The 20,429-nt window shown below is 36.4% G+C and overlaps 2 protein-coding genes across 2 annotated transcripts; both read left to right on the top strand.

The window, feature by feature from the left end:
* Positions 1-4,547: 4,547 nt before the first annotated feature.
* LOC145136764 (chlorophyll a-b binding protein 5, chloroplastic-like) lies at positions 4,548-5,546 on the top strand. Its single transcript, XM_079070879.1, has 2 exons — positions 4,548-4,754; positions 4,839-5,546. Exons 1-2 carry the CDS (start codon positions 4,609-4,611, stop codon positions 5,488-5,490), a joined length of 798 nt encoding a protein of 265 aa, XP_078927005.1. The 5' UTR covers positions 4,548-4,608; the 3' UTR covers positions 5,491-5,546.
* Positions 5,547-16,807: 11,261 nt separating this feature from the next.
* LOC145137165 (chlorophyll a-b binding protein 5, chloroplastic-like) lies at positions 16,808-17,803 on the top strand. The gene is made up of 2 exons (XM_079071302.1): positions 16,808-16,995; positions 17,080-17,803. Exons 1-2 carry the CDS (start codon positions 16,850-16,852, stop codon positions 17,729-17,731), a joined length of 798 nt encoding a protein of 265 aa, XP_078927428.1. The 5' UTR covers positions 16,808-16,849; the 3' UTR covers positions 17,732-17,803.
* Positions 17,804-20,429: the final 2,626 nt, after the last annotated feature.

Genomic DNA, 20,429 nt, shown 5'->3' with positions numbered 1-20,429 from the left:
ATTTGAGCATATTTGATCTCTCCAAAATATATGCGGCATAGTTCCATTGAGAAAGAAATAACCCATTGTTAGATCAAACAATAGATATACCAAGAAAATAATTCAAAGGGTCGAGATCAGTCATAGAGAACTTGATGTTGACATGAGCGATCATTTACTGAAGTAGGAGGGTGGTAGAAGTCGTGAGAATAATATCACCCACCTACAAAAGAAGATATGATTGGTAGTGACAGTCTGCATAATAAAAAGAGATGGGTTGGTGAGACTTTATTTGAAATAGATACTTATTGCATGCTGAGCAAAGCAGTGGTATCAGGCCTTAGGAGCCCGTTTTAGGTCATATAGAGATTTCTGAAGAAGACAAACATGATCGGGAAACTGGGGGTTGCGGAACCCGGGAGGCTGGTGCATGTAAACTATATCATGAAAGTGGACATGAAGGAAGACATTTTTTACATCTAGCTGGTGAATGGGCAACTGGTGAGAAACTACAAGACTAAGAATAGTGTGAATCGTTTCTGGCTTAACAACTGGACTAAAAGACTCATCACAATCCAGTCTTGCATGTTGACTTTTTCCGTTGGCAACAAGTCTTGCTTTGTAGTGAGTAAGGGTACCATATTCATGAAACTTGTGACGAAAAGCCACATCGGCCTAATAATATTGACCTCTTGAGGTCGAGGTACAAGTTGCCATGTATCGTTAGTTATAAGAACATTAAATTCATCATTCATGGTTTTTTTCGATTTACGGTCCTTAATTGCATGTAAATATGAATGATTGATGGGAAAGAGGGTGGATGTGTGAAAGATGAGGTGTTGGACAGGTTTAACAATAACACTTTTGGAATAAGTTGTCATGTGATGAATGGGTGGATTAACCACAATTTCAGAATTAGTGGAGGATGGCAATGAGGAGGGTTGATCGAGTGATGATTCGGATGAGGAGGGAGAGGGGGGAGTAGGAGATGGGGGTGGAGCCGAAGAGTGAGGTGACATTGGTGGGGTGGGGGTTAGAGAATTTAGACATGTTTGGTTGTTGAATATAGGTAATTGTATAGAGGAGATGTTAATGAAATCATAGGATGGTGCCTTACTGGGTGTAACAGAGTTAAAGGGAAAGTGGTTTCGTCGAAGGTGACATGACGGGGTTGATGGTTTTACAGGATGATAGGTCAAGGTATCGGTAACCATGATGGTTAGTTGGGTAGCCCAAGAAGACAGAATGAGAGGAATGACGAGTGAGTTTAAGTGGGGTGGTAAGATGAGGGTAACATAGGTATCCAAAAACACAGAGGTGTGTGTATGTGGGGTGATATTGGAGATGAGGTGTGTTATTTTTGATGAATATGGATGGAAGAATATTTGGTAAATGTGTGGTCATGTAAAGAGTCTCTACCTAATATATAGGAAGCATATGAGCTTGGAAGAGAAGGGAGTAGATGAAGTTATTTATTGTGCGAAGCATTTGTTCGGATTTTCCATTTTGTTGGGATGTGTGTGGGCATGAAAAGCAGAATTAGATGTCATGGGTTGCAAAATAGTTATGAAATTATTGATTGTTATATTCACCCCCGTTGTTACATTGGAAAGTTTTATGGTTTTACCGAATTGGTTTTTGATATGGTTGGGAAAGATTAAGAATTTTGAGAACACTTCTGATTTTTGTTTTATAGGAAACACCCAAAGAAATTGAGAATAATGGTCAAGAAATATAACATATTATCACAAACCACTAACGCTAGAAATTGGGGAGGTCCAAACACCATAATGAACAATATCAAAAATATTGGAAACATTGTGTACAAATAAAACAAATGGAAGTTTAATGTGTTTGCAAAGTTGGTATGAATGACAAATACTCTCAAAGTTTTTCTTATTACATGAAATGAAATTATTAGAAATTAAAGATTGCAAATATTTGGTATCGGGGTGACCAAGGCGTTGGTGCCAAAGAGAGTAGCCTGCGGAAACGTGAGCTTGAGGGGTAGATGGTAGAACTGGGTAGAGAGGGTCGTCACTATCACAACAGATTAAAGTTTGCCTGGTCCTGTAATCCTTGACAGTAAAACCAAATTCTTCAAATTCAGTAGAGCATTTATTTTGACGAGTGAATTTTATAACATAGATAAGTTTCTTTTTTATTATTTTTTAATTTTTAATTTTTTTATTATAGTGGGTATGATAAGAATATTGTGAAGATGAAGGGGACGATATGGATTTTTTAAAGGAAAGTGGCAGTGTCCGGTCTTTGTTACAGTGATTGGGAATCCATTACCGACTAAAACCGAATGAGAAGTACAATTATGACTAAGAGATTCAAGAATACCTTCATTTGCATGTACATGATCAGTTGTTCTTGTATCCATGATCTATTTGTTTGAAGTCGGGTCTTACAACGGCATACAAGAAAACATTTGCGGGAGAGATGTCGACTGTTGATTTCCAAACCATTCCCAAGGAGGTGGGATATTTCCTGAAGTGTGCAAGTTCTGATTTTGTCCCGAGATTGACTTCAAAAGAACAACAGAATGATGGACTTGAGGAGGTTGTGGAGATAAGACAAAAAGCCCCTATTGCTGTTGTTATGGTCTGTGCGGCCAGTAGCTTGAAGTGGGCATGAGAGTCCACTGTATGTCGGCTGGTGGAGGCACAAATACCCAACCATATTGTTGGGCTGCTGATGACGACGCAAGGGAAGCATGACACATTACCTATTGTCGTTGTCGTTGTGATTGGCCGCTATTTGGTTGTTGTCGTTGTAACTGGCCGCTATTTGGTTATTGTCGGTGGTCCCGTGGTTGCTGGCGACAATCATTCTAGTGGTCGGCCCGACGAGTGTTAGTCCCCGAGGTAGTGTGAAGAATTTTAGGAGAGGATGAGTTATCGGAGTGAGCCGGGACAACATGAACACACGTTTGATTGAAGTGTGCTTCTTCAATGCAAGAATTGGTCTTGTTTCTGAAAAGGTGGGGAATGGGTTACGATGGCGAAGCAATGTCACAATGTTGTCAAAATGAGAAGATAGACCATTGATAGTCTAATTACCAAGTGTTTGTCCGATATTTTGGAGGATGCATCAAGGTTTTCGAGGAGATGGACAATATTTTTGATTTTTGTGCAGTAAGCTTGAACGGAGAGGTCTCCCATGGAGATGGTTAGGAGTTCGCTATCAAGTTGCATGATGCAAGAATCTTTGTTGTCTTAGAATAGCTTCTCGATATTAAGTCAAAGTTGACGAGCCGTAGTGTTGGTTTTGATGACGGTGTTGACTAAGTTTTGTGAGAGAGTCATGTAGATCCAAGTACGGATGACAACGTCCACCTTTTTCCATTGAAGATCGATGGATGGAATGACAGGATCATCGAAGGTTTCGTCGATGTGGTCAAGGCCATCATAGGCTTCACAATAAGCATTGAAGAATTCGCGCCACATATCATAATTGTGTCGACCGAGATAGAGAAGGATGAGTATGTGAGCCTTAATATTTGTAACAACAAAAGCTTTATGAATTTGAAGAGGAGTACTCAATCTGCATCGCCTTCTTCCACTATTTGGTGTCTTTTATCCTAAGCAGTGGCGATGCTAGGTATAGGTAAGGTGGGTCCTAGGACCTACCTAAATTTTTAATGTATCTAAAGTTTCTATAGAAAATTTTTAGTGACCTATCTTAAAAAAAATTAGGACCTACTTTACCTATAAAATCTTTGAATTTGTATAGAAAAATTAATAAACCATGTGTTTTTCTATTCTAGACTCGTCCTAATCCTAAGGCTTTTGGATAAATTTCTAGTTCTTCATTAAACTAATGCTTTGTATTCGTAATGGTAATGTGGAAAATGGAGAATCAGACTCCACAGCTCAACATAATTCCACTTAAAACTAAAGCACTTACAAATGGTAACGATCGAATTTTGGAGTCACTACAAGATAGTGGATTTCACACTCAAATTTTAACTACTTGTACAAAATTAACTTACAAAATAGAATGAAATAAGTAAAATTAGTAACTATTAGAGGTCGTCCATTTCGTTTGTGATTATGAAACAAGATGAAATTGTTAAGTGCTACAGAATAAAAAAAAATTTGAGAGTTCATACACTTGCACCAACAATTTTTATTTTATTTTATTTCTTTTTTCATTGTGGAAGACTAATATAATAATCACATCGCAGATGAAGAAGCATATGCATCTCATTGGTGATTTTCTATTTTCCTTGTACACTTTCAATTTCTCATTGGTGATTTTCGTCGGGTCGGGTGAATTGCAGATGAAGGCTTATATGCATATCATTGTTGATTTTGAATAGGCTCTTCAACTAGATAGTCCCGGGGGTGGGGTGGGGAGCTTGTAATCTACTGTATTATTCGTTTTTATTTTTGGTGGCTGAGAATCAACGCATCAAGAAATCAGAGAACCACGTGGCAGAAAGAAGGACCGCCATATCACCTCTCAAAATCAGAAACCATATCCAGTAAACCAATGAGATGATGCTGACTTGTACTCAACCTAATCCATCCATCTTATTAAATTTGTTATATAACCCTCCATTACTCTCCACCACACACATCAACTACAAACTACCATTTCTACAAACCCCTCAAAGAAATGGCAACCACTGCAATCCAACAGTCAGCATTCGCCGGCCAACAGGCCTTGAAGCCACAGAACGAGCTCGTCAGGAAGACCGGCAGCTTCAATGGCGGCCGCTTCACCATGCGCCGCACAGTCAAAAGTGCGCCACAAAGCATTTGGTAAAATTCACAAATCGATGTTCTTCTTGTTTCCAAATTCATATATCGCTACTAGAACTAACTGTAATTACCATCTTTAAACAGGTATGGACCAGATCGTCCAAAGTATTTGGGCCCATTCTCCGAGCAAACCCCATCATACTTGACCGGTGAATTCCCCGGTGATTACGGGTGGGACACCGCCGGACTCTCAGCTGACCCGGAGACATTTGCCAAGAACCGTGAGCTCGAAGTGATTCACTCTCGGTGGGCCATGCTCGGTGCACTCGGGTGCGTCTTCCCCGAGCTTCTCTCCAAAAACGGTGTCACATTCGGTGAAGCTGTCTGGTTCAAGGCGGGTTCCCAAATCTTTTCAGAAGGTGGTCTTGACTATCTTGGAAACCCTAATTTGATCCATGCACAGAGCATTCTTGCTATCTGGGCATCTCAAGTTGTCCTCATGGGACTCATTGAAGGATACCGGGTTGGTGGAGGCCCACTTGGTGAAGGGCTTGACAAGATTTATCCGGGTGGGTCTTTTGACCCGCTTGGATTGGCTGATGACCCGGAAGCTTTTGCTGAATTGAAGGTTAAAGAGCTTAAAAATGGAAGATTGGCGATGTTTTCTATGTTTGGATTCTTTGTTCAAGCTATTGTTACAGGGAAGGGTCCGATTGAGAACTTGTTTGACCATCTTGCTGACCCGGTGGCTAACAATGCTTGGGCTTATGCTACCAACTTTGTGCCCGGAAAATGAGTTGAATATGTGTAGATTTTAAACCTTATGCAATATCAAGAAATTATTTCACTTAATCTTCTGATCTTTATTTTCTTGAGTTAATATCTTTATGATTATCTTATGGAAGTGGTTCATGTTGTAGCAATATTGTTACACAAGAAATAAACTTCGGATAGAGTATGACTTATTTTATTTCATTAAAAGTACGATATTGAAATGTGCTCAATGGATCATCATAAGTGACTTTTCGTTGCAAGCTAACTATTATTTTGCAAAAATACTAAAAGCAACACTACGGTGTTGGTGGAAGATATGGTGGATAACCTATTGACCCATGTTCAAATCCTGACACTACTCAGCCCTTGTGGCCATGGAGGTTCGCCTGCAGTGACTCCAGGGCATGAGACAAAAGCCTCATGTTTGCAGCGGGGGATTAGTCGGTGCGCGAAAGCTGGCCCGGAAACCCTCGGAAGCTCCCTTTCCAAAAATAAGGAACTGCTTTCAAGACGCTACATGAATGTAACAAAAAAGCACTCATGTACTTCGTATTGCTTGTCAACGTTGCATATGATGGAACTTTTGGAAATGCTAAATGCAAGAAAGGGAGAGGTTAAATCGAGAACATAAAAAGGTTGAGAACGCAAGAACATTTCTGGACCAATCAATATATAAGGGCATAAAAAGAATTTTACAATACAATTAAATATTAATAAGTTATATCTCTCTATCTATTTATATTAACAAAATAATGGTTTTAGGTTCCTATGTGTCATTTTATTACGTATCTTTATTTATTGTTTGTTACATGTCATTTTCTTAAAGCTCCAAGATATAACCATATCACATAAAATCAGTTAATATTTAATTTTGTATTTCAAAATTCAAATATTTTCGGAAAGTATTTACATCATAGTCAATAAATCCGAAAACTATTATATAAAAAATTAAATTTGAAATCATACCCATTTTTTTACTACAAAACTTCATGTATAATCTTTATTGGAGAATAATTACTCCAAGCAATCAAAATAAATAGACCAGCCAATTCGAATGTTGATATTAACTATTCGTTAAATTCGATTATCATTTTAGTAATTATTTTGTGTTTTCAACATCTTGCTTATTTATTAGTTCTGATACAATTCTTTGAGTTATTCTAAATGTTTTATTAATGTCTATGTATCTATGTGTGTGTGTGCGTGTGTATGTGATATGTGTTCATGTCGCTCATTCCAGTCATTCGATTGCTTTCCTATGAGGTAAGGAATGTAGATTATAAGTTGATGAAGTTAGGGTTTGATTGTACTTCAAGAATGACAATTTTGAAAAAGAAACAGAAAGATATGCAGTCTTCTAAAACTTTTTGAGAATTGTGTCCGTCAAGAGAATCGGAACCGCGACCGACCTTCCTAACCCTCCGATTGGTATCAGATTTTGGCAGTCACCATAACGGTGGAAGTTGATAAAATATATGCGAGTTTTCAATCTCTATGAATGAATCATGCTCTTCCCCTTCACTACCATATATGGTGGTCAATTTTAACACAACTCCAAATTTAGGAGGCAAATTTGTATATTTGTTGATTTGTAATAATTTGTCTTGGTTATGTTTTTTAATTTCTTTTAGCATATTTTATATGAGATTTTGTGGAATGTTTCGTTTCAGAGTTTGATTTTCTCTGTATTTGTGTAACGACCCAAAAATCAAGGGTAAAAATTTCATTTTCAGTATAGCTAAAACATTGATACCATTTATCCCAAACATTTCAAATCATTATTAAGTAAAACATTATCAGAGTTCATCCCAAAATCATTCGTTGCGGAATTCATAGGTGTGCGCACTGCGATCAATCCGAGCCCTTCCTTTCCAAAACAATGATACCTGAAACCATAAACAAACTTGTAAGCACGAAGCTTAGTGAGTTTCCCAGAGCATACCACACACACAAACTACATATCACATATCATGTTATCTATAGAAGCTACCTATATCACATAAGCCATTCTTACAAAAACCTGTAAAGATGTCGTGGGCTCCCCCCAGGGTCTTACACCATTATGTCATGGGCTATCCCACATTGTCTTAACCTTGGAATGTCATAGGCCACCCCACATGGTCTTATATCCGATTGTCATGGGCTCCCCCCGGGGTCTTCCATGCAAGTATCACAAAGACAACTAGCATAACAAACATCACATAAACATATCTTATATCACATAAATATCTACACATAACACAAATAAACCTGTGAGGATGCCGTGGGCTCCCCCCAGGGTCTTACACCATTGTGTCATGGGCTACCCCACATGGACTTTACCTAGGAATGTCATGGGATACCCTATATGGTCTTACATACAATGTCATGGGTTACCCCACATGGTCTTTACCTAGGAATGCCATGGGCTACCCCACATGGTCTTACATCCAATGCCACGGGCTCCCCCCGGGGTCTTCCATGCAATAATCACATAGCATATCAAATCACAGAATGACTACCACATATACCATAATCACATAATGGGTCGGCCTTGGTGCCTTAGACCCATGGGTATGGTGAAAAGACTCACCTAACACTGCTGAAGTCCGGTGGATAAAACTCTAGTTGTTGGTTGACAGATTCCCGAACTGCCAACATCAAACAATACCCAATTAATAATTCGGTTCCAAGCCCAAGGTCCAACTCACACTACAAAAGCCCAAAAGTCAATATGGGTTAAAGCCCAACATATGGCCCAATTTTCCAAATTGGACCCAGACCTCAACATGGTCTTTCCTTAAGGCCCATCCAACTATTCTAGTCCAAATTCTTGGTATTTCCATGGTCCAATATCACATAATCATAAAGGCCCAATTATGGCTCATCTATGGCCCAATTTTCCAAATTGGGCCCAAGTCCTTCACATGGGCCTTACTCTAAAGCCCATCCAATTATTTTAGTTCATTTACTTGTTCTTGGATAGTCCATCAGTAGCCCAATCACCAAATCCCAGTAGAAAGGCCCAATTTAATGCCCAAGTGAAATTAGAGTTTTCACATGAAATGAAGATTAGGGTTAAGTTTTCCTACTTAACTCATTAAAGACTTAATCCATTAATTCCAATATTGACTTAGGTTAGTTGCATATGATTATTATAATATTTTAAGTTTTTTTTTTTAATTCTGATGTGGGTCCCAATCGATCCCTAAAATTAGGGTTTCATGACATTAGGGTTTTTCCAACCCAATATTAGCCCATTGGTCACATGGTTGGGCTTTTAGGTCCATTAGGGCTTCACTAGTTGGGCACCACCCACTACCACCTCGGGTAGTGGTGGTCAACGGCATCTCACGGCGGCGGCCACCACTTAACGGTGGTGGTGACAGATTTTCTTTTATTATTCTGATCAATACAATGTTACAACGCAAAAACCAATAACCTCACACACACAATAACACCTACACACGCACTAAAAAAAACTCACACACACACAGCCACCCTTTGTGGTGGCCGGTGGTGGTATATGGTGGCAGAAGAGCAGTATCCGGCCGACAGTCACTATGGTTGGCCGCCATGGTGGTTCCAACTGCTTTCCGGCAAGCCCATAAAAACACACCCACACGACGACATGTACAGAACCACGCACACACACACGTGTAGAAACACCCACCGAGCAGCTCTTCATAGAACTTGAAAGAGGTTTACGATGGCAGTCAGAGCGAAAACGGCAGCAGCTCCCGTCAGTTCGCAGCTCCTCAACGGAAAACGCTCACGCCATCGTTTCTTCCCTGCTACAGCCCCACGATGCATCTACTTCACGAGTCCATAAGCTCAGCCACCATTTCACGGTGGCAGAAGGGCATCCCCTACGACAGCTTAGTCGGAAAGAGTGAGGTATCAGTGGCGTCTTCGCTCATGGTGGGGTGTTCTCCGGCCATTCACGACGTCACAGCCGCCAAGGGGTTATGTTGGTGGTGCTCGACAACTCCAGCAACGGTGGTTGCGACTCGGCATAAGGGGGGGTAGCGACACCGGAGATCGGAGGAAGAAGGGGGTGGTGGCGGCTGGAGGGACAAGGGTGGAGAGGGTGACGGCTGGATAGTGAATTAGGGTTAGGGTTTTGGACGTGGCTTATGAAACAGTTTTATACCCGCTCCCTTCAAAACTAATATCCATAATGACAAAACCGATCCCTCCTCCCCTTTTTCTTTCATATTAAGTCCCAAAATTACTATTTAGCCACTGACTCCTTAAAATCCCTTCAACTTTGATCCAATATTTACCAAATGGCCCCTCCATGACAAATTCTTTCTAGTTTAAGTCCAAAAGTTACCAATTTCACCATGCCTTCTAAAATCCTTTTCAAAATAATTTATTAGGTTTCACCAATTTCTTCTTGGTGGTGTTTAATTAATGTATACAATGTTCTAAATAATGTAAGGCGTGACTTGGCGGCAATGTCAAGCCTCAAGCTTTTCCGAGCCTTGGTGAGCCACGTCGTTTGTAAGGCGTGACTTAAGGCGGCAATTTTGTATATAATTCATATTTTTATATGTATTTTCTACTATTATTCATTTTTATACACATATATGAGTCAAGGCGGCGTTTTGGTAAAGCTTGGCGGCACATACAAGCCTTGGAGCCATGACGAGTTTTTTAGAACCTTCAATATATAGGTTCGTATTTGGGAAGTATCCGCCTACAATTCAGTTACAGAACTTCAAGAGATTTTGCTTTGGAATGTTGTAAACTTGTTCCAAAAGAGAAGGCATGTATAGTCTATTCTTCTAGTTTTTGGATTCCCATTTTGCCATTTCATTGTTAGATTGAGTTCATGTTATTAGTATCTTTATTATTCTCTTATGGTTAGTTTCTGTCATATTATGGAAGGTGGTAAACTTCTTTGAAAAGAGAATGTATTTATAGTTTTTAATTTATTAAAACTGATTAATATAATAATTTGGAAAAGCGAAAAGTATTATATTTTGAAAGATGGAAAATGACACTCTAAAAATTAGTAATTGAAATTTATCTATGTGGCAGATAAATACAAAAAATCTTACCTCGTTTTCTCCTCCTCCTTCTATCTGACCTAGACAAGGCACGCAACCATTTGGAACCATTTCTTCTCCGCGAGCATCCACGACCAAGATGTAATCGGAGTGTTTACTGATATTTTAGTTGCGATTGAGTAACAGATGCGAGAGAAGGAAAGTAAAGGAATCAAGAAATAAGGAAGCGTCAGTGCACATCAGCGTTGGTTTCAAGAACAGCGACCCTGCTGCTGCCGGAAGCTATGGTGATCAGAATTGGTCCAGAAAGATTGAAATTATTTAAGTGAATCAAAGTCGCTTTTTGATCGATGCATCTGCCAAGGTCCTTCACATGCATTAGGGATGTGCTTCGGGCGGGGGAAACCGACCCGAAACCCGAATTGGAAGAAAAGTGGGAATCAAAACCTGGACCGATTATATTAATACGGGACCGGTTCGGTTCGATTAATACGGGTTTCGATTCAGTTATTAACCCGAAAGGACCGAAATAACCCAAATAAACATTTATATTATGCTTTTGAACCGAATAACCCAAATATTTGAATAACCCAAATAAACTGAAATTGTCGGAAATTCTATATCAATTTCAAGAAAAAAAATATTAATTTAATATTTTTTTCTTGAACTAAATATAAAATTTCCTTAATTTGGTTATTCGGGTCATTTGGTTTATTTGGGTTATTCGGGTCATTTCGGTTTAGTTTGTTATACGGTTCAAGTGACTATTCATTTTTCGGGTCGGTCTTTTTGGCCCAATTAAACCTTTATTCTGGTAACCGAACCAAATAACCCGAAACCCAAATTGGATAAAAATAGATACCTGTGAACCGACCCAAATAACTTATTCAATCCTAATTCGGGTCGGTCCGGTTTGGGTTTCAGTTCGGTTTCGGTTCGGATATTCGGTCCAAACGCACATCCCTAACATGGATTATTACTTGACCAAGTTTTTGGTTACGTTTTTAAGCACTTGAACGGAGATAATTAAGTTTCCGGATTCCGTTAAGTGGGATTCAGTGTTTCCGATTCTGGAACCGAAACCACTTCTGATGCATTTGTTTTTATCCGATTGCGATTTTGAGTGTGTTATCAACTTACTTAGTGATGATGGTCTCATTCGATTTGGGGAAGCCGTTGTTCTTGGTAATGATAATGGACTACTTTTAGGCAAGAATGTTTTAGAGATTGAAAGTTTTTGTGGGGTTATGAGTTTTGATTTTGGGCTTGTTGAAAGTGGTGAACTTGTATCTTGTAATCTCTCTGTTCTACTATTAGTTTATTTGCCAAAATTTTGGTGACACAATAATCCTTCTAGGCCCAATTCTTGAACGATTTAAAGTTAAACCGCTATTTTCTTGGATTTTTGAAGTGCTACCAGAAGATACGCTATCTATAACGGAAATAAAGAGGGATTAAACCTTTCTATGGGAAATAAAGAATGATTAGACCTTCTGCTTCTGTCACGTTGATGAGAGATTACGTTTTTTTGCTTTATATAGATAGAGTAGAAGGATTAAACCTTTAAAAACCTACAATTTGAGCAACAATGGCAACTATATTGGAGTTCTTTGAACGTTTAGCACTCACATGCACAAGATCTTCATCTGAAACCACAATATTATCGTCTCTAGTTTTAGGATTTGTCTCTTTCCAAGTAGGGATGTCAAAAACTTCTGTGGGACCCCGATTCCGTACGATATTATTTTTTTAAAAAATTCGGGGGCGAGGGCGGGAGTGGGATTAAACCCCGTTTTATTTTCGGGACCGGGGGCGGGAGTAGGTATTTTCGTCACGTACTCCTGTGGGGGCCCCGCTTGTATATTTATATAAAATATATATAGACAATATATGATCTAATTTAAGTTTTCTTTACTTTCTTCCACTTCATATCGTACGACGATACGATAGTGAATTGGTCATATATTTTTAGACATGTCATACTTTTTGTCGTATTTTATATTTGTAAGTTTGTTCCATTTATCGTTTTGTAAGGTTGGATTTTTAATTTTTATATTTGTTAAAAAAAACTAGATTTTAAGCTTTTAAAGTTATGAAAAATAGTTTTTTAGCCTAAACAAACTTTTAGATAAAGTTGAAAGTTCCTCTAAGCTTTTTAAGTATTCCAAAACAATATTCAAACAATTATCATACTCTCACAAAGGTAAAACTATATGATTCAAGTTTGCAATGATAATTAATTCAAACGTACAACCAACTCATTGTTTGTTACAAGTTTTAATTCATAAAACAATTACAAAATTCATAAAATAATTAATAAATTTGCTAGAATTAAACTAATCAAAGTGGTGAATCATGAACCAAGTGAAAGTATAAGAGTAAAAATCAAACAAAACGAGAATTACTAGATTAAAATGAATCAGAACATCGATCCAACAGAATTAACCACACATAGATGAGAGTCAAACTAGAAACTAGAAAAATAAGGGTTTTAACCGTTCATGGCTAAAAAACAAACAATCAAAATTATAATTCTACAAGCGTAATCCGTTAATTGACCTAATAAAATACAAAACAATGCTATGAATGAGTTCTTCAAATTTCGTCTTCTCCAAATCGATGTTACTTGTCTCAAGTCAAGATAAACTACATATCGGACCCAATGGGATATTTCTAGGCCCGAAAAACATGCATTTGGGTCAACTCCTCCAAGTGGATTTTGCATTGTGATTCGACTCGACAAGGTGGTCTTCAACAACAACATGAGTATTCAACATTTTCCATCACCTCGACATAGTGGAGGTTAAGAGGAATGCCCACTCAGCCCACTTTCTTCAATATTTTCAACTTTTATGCTACTGGTTTGATCTTCCCAAAACTTGACATGCAACTCCCTAATAATATTCCAAGAATAAACCAGTCTTAATGTGCCCTGAAAAAACATCTTTTGTAAATAAGAATATTCCTTGCAATCTACAAAAAAATTTCCAAAATATACAATGCATGAAATGTAACACTTAAATGCAATGAAATTATTGAAATAAATATGTTGAATGATGGACAAAATACATCTAACACCTTTCTTTGACTAAACACATAATTTGACCATAAATCTATCTTTACTTTGAGATCCACTTGTTCTTCAATAATATATTGCCTTTAAAAATCATCACTGATCCAAAGGTATTGGTCTCGTCCTTTACTATAACCCATTATTTATCATGATTATCGTACATGGCCTCTACATAACACTCGGGTTATCCCCCATCACTAATTAAGACATGCTTTTCAGCAGAATATAACTTAAAAGGGTGATGAACTATCAAAAGCCTAGGTGGGACAAATTATGGCATATCTAAGAGTAGTAAATCCTTATGAAATCCATATCATTGACTGCTCTTGAGACACTAGCATCATGGATTGTGCAAAAATATTGTCTAATATATGGAATAATGACTTAGAGATACCGTAAGAACCGAGATTTTTGAGATATTTATATTGTAGAATGATATTTTTGATGTCAAGGGCATTTTGGTCCTTTTGATGATATTTAAAATTGTAGGATGATATTATGTGTACTAGATGGGTTTATGATATGTTTAGAAGTTGTCAAATGTGTTATGTTGGTTGAAGAAAGGAATGGAAAGGTTATTTCTAGCCTCACCACGGCGCGGTGAGTGAGGCGGTAATTTTGGTGTTTCTCCGTCATAAGTCGTGGGCAACGTACTTTGCTCCACGGCGTGGTGTATGGGCGCCATGGCGCAGTGGGCAAAGTAGTTTGCTATGGAGAATGGTTGCTACAACATGGAAAAAAGTGAGACCGTAGGTTCCACTAAAAAAACATGTTGAAATTGATCTTTATAGCTCATTTAGGTAAATTTGTAAAGTATACAAAAAAAATCATTACAACATACAAACAAATTTCTAGATTCAGCATCAACCTCGATTGAAATTAGTGCATATAGGAAAATTAGGTTTTTTGGGTCTGTGATTTATATGTTTTGATACATGAAATAGAATACATTTTTAGGAAACCACAAAATCACCTGTGTGGGTGTTAAGAAGTCCACGATATGTTCATATTATGTCAATTGTACCACGTGAACAAATTGTCATTGCTGATGATGATATGGAGAAGCTTTGGGAAGAAGAAGAAAGAGGCGGAGAAGACATAAAGGTAGGCAGACTATAGTCGGAGGACCAAAAATGGAAAGTAAAAGAGAGTTTTACGTGCAATGACAAAATTACCCTAGCATGCATGTTGTGTGGGGGCACTTTACAACCAAAATTAAATAGGGTTAATGGGAGGAACCAAACATGAAATGAAGCTTAACAATAAGCACCTTTCTTAGACTAAGGCCCCGTTTGATAGACATCTTTCCAGGTCCAAACAGATCTTTCTGACTGAATGGACCGGAAAGATTGTTTGATATGCACACAAAAATTGGTCTTTCCCATTAAGATATGTCTTTCCCAGAAAGCCACAAAATCATATCTTTCTGGCTGAATAGGTTGGAAAGACAATTGTGCCCCAAACCCCGTCTTTTTCTTTTTAGTATTATTAATTTCTTTTAAATAATTTTTTTTAATTTCTTTTTTATTGGATTATTAATTTTTTATTGGATTATTATATATTAATAAATATTATTTTTTAATATATAATATTTATATATTAATTAATATTATTTTATTGGAATATTAATTTCTATTAAATAATTCTTTTTTATTTCCTTTTTATGGGTTAATTATTTTTTATTAGATTATTATATATTAATAAATATTATTTTATTGGATTATTAATTTCTTATACTTAAATTGTTTAATTCATTTTTATTAGATTAATTTTGTTTGGACAACACCACCACCATCCTAATATATTCTAAAAAATTATATTCATCCCACCACTATCGGACATAAACCGGATCAAGAATCACACGTTGAGTTATAAAAAAAAATAAAAAAAAAAACTAAAATGATTAGAAAGAATAACAACATAACATCAACTTGAAAAACAATAAAATAAAAACAACTTAATCGACATTCTATTTGGATTTTTAAATGATTATTGTGTAATTTTGATTTTATATGACAATTTGCATGTTTTTATAATTATTCAGTAACTTCATCCATCACAATATAGAACAGCAGGGTAACATTGTCATTTTTCATCATTCAGCACAGTCAATCAGATGTACAATCAAACAACATTGTTTATTGTCAATCAGAAAACTTTCTCATACAACACTTTCCCAGACAGCACTTTTCCGGACAGAAACTATCAAACGGGACCTAAGATTTCTATTTTGACTAAGAGCATCCATGATACATCCTCTCTAATAAATGAAAGTTTTTTTTGTCACTTGTCACACTCTCATTCAATTTGCCAAATATCATTTTATGGTTATTTTGAAGTAATTTTTTTTTCACATGTCATTTTATTAGTTTTTCTATTTTATTAAATTTCACATAATATTTTAATGTAATAATTGCAATAAATGTAGTAATAAATGGATATCAATTTCATTAATAAACTTACATTTTAATTTCAAAATTCCTAAAATTAAAGCTCATTAGTTTCTTTTCTTTATTTAAATTATTTGTTTAAATTTAAAAGGTAAAAAACATGCATTTGCATTATAATAATTCATTATTTTTTTTTATTTTTTTATAAATTCAAAGTTCTCAAATATTTTGACATTTATATTTAAATTTTTTTTTTCAAATTAACCAGTGTAATACATAGATGTCACAACTAGTGGTTTAATAGAAAGGTTGAATAAACTGGAAATGCCTGGTTTGCATTCTATTAAACTTGGCAATTCTTGGATGTCGTTTTTGAAGTTCAACGATCATTGAACTTTCTTAAATATGTTTTATTAAACTTTATATAGTTGAAAGAATGATAAAGTTGAATGTAAAGTAAAATTCATGACGTGGTAATTCATTAACTTGTATAGAGTTCAATCAAGTTCAATGTTGCTGAAACTAACAAAATTGCATAAACGCATGACCTTTCATAATGTTTACTCTTTTTAAATTTAACGATATAAGGACCAAAAATTATATACAACAATGAAATAATGCCAAATCTCGCAAAAAAAATAATAAACCTTAATAAATAATAGCTAAACAGGTCATATTTGTAATTTGCTTTATTATTTCTCGTTTTAATTTGTGGCTCAAATCAACGCACGAGAATTTCGAGACCCACGTGGCAAAAGAAGAAACCATTTCACCCTCAAAATCAGAAACCAAATCCACTACACCAATAAAACGATGCTGACGTGTACTCATCCTAATCCATCAGTATTGTAAATTCCATATATAACCCTCCAAGGCTCCAATCCTCTACCATCTACACACATCCTCTTCATACCCCTCAAAGAAATGGCAACCACCGCAATCCAACAGTCAGCATTCGCCGGCCAACAGGCCTTGAAGCCACAGAACGAGCTCGTCAGGAAGACTGGCAGCTTCAATGGTGGTCGCTTCACCATGCGCCGCACAGTCAAAAGTGCGCCACAAAGCATTTGGTAAAACTCACAAATCGATGTTCTTCTTGTTTCCAAATTCATATATCGCTACTAGAACTAACTGTAATTACCATCTTTAAACAGGTATGGACCAGATCGTCCAAAGTATTTGGGCCCATTCTCCGAGCAAACCCCATCATACTTGACCGGTGAATTCCCCGGTGACTACGGGTGGGACACCGCTGGACTCTCAGCTGACCCGGAGACATTTGCCAAGAACCGTGAGCTCGAAGTGATTCACTCTCGGTGGGCCATGCTCGGTGCACTCGGGTGCGTCTTCCCCGAGCTTCTCTCCAAAAACGGTGTCACATTCGGTGAAGCTGTCTGGTTCAAGGCGGGTTCCCAAATCTTTTCAGAAGGTGGTCTTGACTATCTTGGAAACCCTAATTTGATCCATGCACAGAGCATTCTTGCTATCTGGGCATCTCAAGTTGTCCTCATGGGACTCATTGAAGGATACCGGGTTGGTGGAGGCCCACTTGGTGAAGGGCTTGACAAGATTTATCCGGGTGGGTCTTTTGACCCGCTTGGGTTGGCTGATGACCCGGAAGCTTTTGCTGAATTGAAGGTTAAAGAGCTTAAAAATGGAAGATTGGCGATGTTTTCTATGTTTGGGTTTTTTGTTCAAGCTATTGTTACAGGGAAGGGTCCGATTGAGAATTTGTTTGACCATCTTGCTGACCCGGTTGCTAACAATGCTTGGGCTTATGCTACCAACTTTGTGCCCGGAAAATGAGTGCAATTGAATCCTTTGTAAATTCGATAACTGTTGTGCAATATTACAAGATGAAGCTGTTTTGTCGGGAAACTCTTGCATTTCATATGATATTCCGTATGAATTCATTATTTCGCAAAGATGCTAAAAAAAAATTCTATAATTTGCAATATCAAACTATCTTGGAGTAACTGATAAAATGTAATAGAAACAAATCATTGTACCTTGTATTATTTTTTGAAAAAATCACAAAATTAGCCTAATGACTTTTCAAGTTTTAGCAAAAAGTTAATATTTTTTAAAAATAGCCATCAAAATTATAGGTACCCACGTGTGATTTCATGCCTCTCACCTTTGATTTCAGAAAATGGGTTGTGATTTCGATACATAGTCACATAGTATTTAAAACCTAAAATTAGAAATCTACCCTAATTTTCATACTTTCAGTCACTCTGTGTAAGATTATTCGGTATGGGCCGTGAAGCGACGTTTTTGCCTACGTGGAGGCACCTCAATGTTGTGGTAATGGCTGGAACACCACCCGAGCCTCAAGTTATGAGTTGTGGTGTTATGAAATGTGGTGACAAGCACGAGAAGCAACATCCAATCAAATCATTTATTTCTTTTTTTTTTCTCTCTCCTTTTAACACCATGTTATAACATGGGAATATCACCCTCACTTTATGTTATAACATGTTAAAATATGAGGTGGTAATATTTAACTTCATAACCGTTGCCCACACCCAACATTCTAATGACTCGAAAAGGTTTACCCTCCAATAACTTTGTAAATTATCTTGTTTTATTCGATTTCAATCATTTCATGTATTTACATATTGCTCCAGAGTTTCATTTAAGGAGGAAAAATAAAAGGAACGGGAGGATTTATAAATAAATTATTGCTGCGGAGTTTAGTTAGTGGAAAGAAAAAGAAGATTTATATTAATCTTCTTTATAAAATGTCCTGCCAAATTGGGAGAAATTGTAAAGAAAGAAAAAGATCATCCCTTTTGGTTTCTTTTCTCTCCTTTTATTTTATTTGTATTTCCTTTAATGAACTCGGAACAGAGTAGGAAAAGCGTTTTATTAGTTTTGCGTAAAAAATAGCACATTTAGGAAAATTTTGTGAGGAAATCGCAAGTGAGGAATGTGACATGCGATTCCGTGCTTTAGTTACTTGTATTTCGTGCATTATGACTTGTACACTTGTGATCTCCTTCACCCATGATTTGCTTTAAAACGGTATAAGTTATTAATGCATACCACATGCATTAGTGCCTTGTACAATCATAAATGACATGTCATATTCGATATATTGTTACAATATTTTTAAAGCATGATATATAGTATAAGATTTTTTTAGCATTTGAACAAAAGTGTTAGTACAACCGTAAACATTAAAGGTTCGGAAAAACTTTTCTTTAACTAGATTAGAAGGTGTGTGTTGTGATTTATTTCAGACGACTGCAGTTGGACACTTTTTGAACGTACCCATAGTGACAAGGAACGAGTTGCTTCTTCATGGAATGTTCCTCCATCATATGTGCCCCAATGAAACAATAGAATTAGACACAATAAAAAAAAAGATTAAATTTTCAAGTAGATATATACAAGACGTGATATGGAGCAGAGGAAATCTGTTTGAATACGAGGTTTTATTTCGGTTGGTATCCATAAACATCAAAAGATATTAGAAAATTCTTTAATATTATACAAAAGCTTCATCGAAGTTTCGGCAACGTGTGTTCCCAAAACTAACAGAAAGTTCATTAAGCGTACAAGATCTTAAGTAATGACATTTTTAAACGTTTTATTGTGAAATTTTATTTATTAGGTGCATTTTTCATTATACATACTATCATGATATATAATAAAGTCTTAAACATTAGAAACTAACAATGGTTACATAAAGTAACTTGCTTATACATAATAAAAAGAAATAACATAATAGAAAGTCTTAAACATTGATAGACAGCTCTCATGAGTATTATTGAACTCTGTTGTATTGGTTATCACCATCACCTTCAATCAGATACACATGCATACGGTTTCTTCCAACATTTTGAATTACACTGATTAAGTGACTAACATCACCATCATCAACTATGTTTATTACATTATTTTTTAAGATGTTGGAAAAACAAACTAATTTCTTATTTATCTAGCAACCCGCTCTTCTTTGTCACCAAATATAAAATTCAATAAATTAATATTTGATGAAAATCTCAGTTGATGATTAACAATCTTTCATTTCCCACAGTGCAAGCCACAACGCAATACTCATTAGAATTCATACATTTTTTGTTCAAAAGAAAAAAACATTGAAATTATAGTCAATAGAACTCATACTCTACATTTTATATAAATCGTACAAAATTGTAGTCAAAATATCTGAAATCATAGTCAAATGTCATACTTTTATTGGGAAATTTATTCTAAAAATGAAAAAAAAAAAAAATTAAAAAGCACATGAAATCACAGGGGTAGGAGGAAATCGCAGGTCGTTCTATGTCATATGTGATATCAACAATGACCGGTCTTGAAACTTAGCTTTTTATACCTATAGACTATTGGGTTTAAAAAGGGCCGAAATCGCAGTGAGAATGGTGAAATAACAGGTGACCATAATCACTTGTGATTTTGATGGCTAATGTTAATTTTTGCTAAACTTGCAAAATCATTTATTAAAAAAAGGTTATATTTGTATTTTTCTCTTATT

Source organism: Lactuca virosa, chromosome 9, assembly GCF_052849685.1.
Source record: "Lactuca virosa cultivar CGN04683 chromosome 9, Lactuca_virosa_CGN04683_v6, whole genome shotgun sequence".
NCBI lineage: Eukaryota > Viridiplantae > Streptophyta > Magnoliopsida > Asterales > Asteraceae > Lactuca > Lactuca virosa.
The sequence above is the reverse complement of the archived record's forward strand: the minus strand, read 5'-3'. Positions and strand labels throughout refer to the sequence as shown.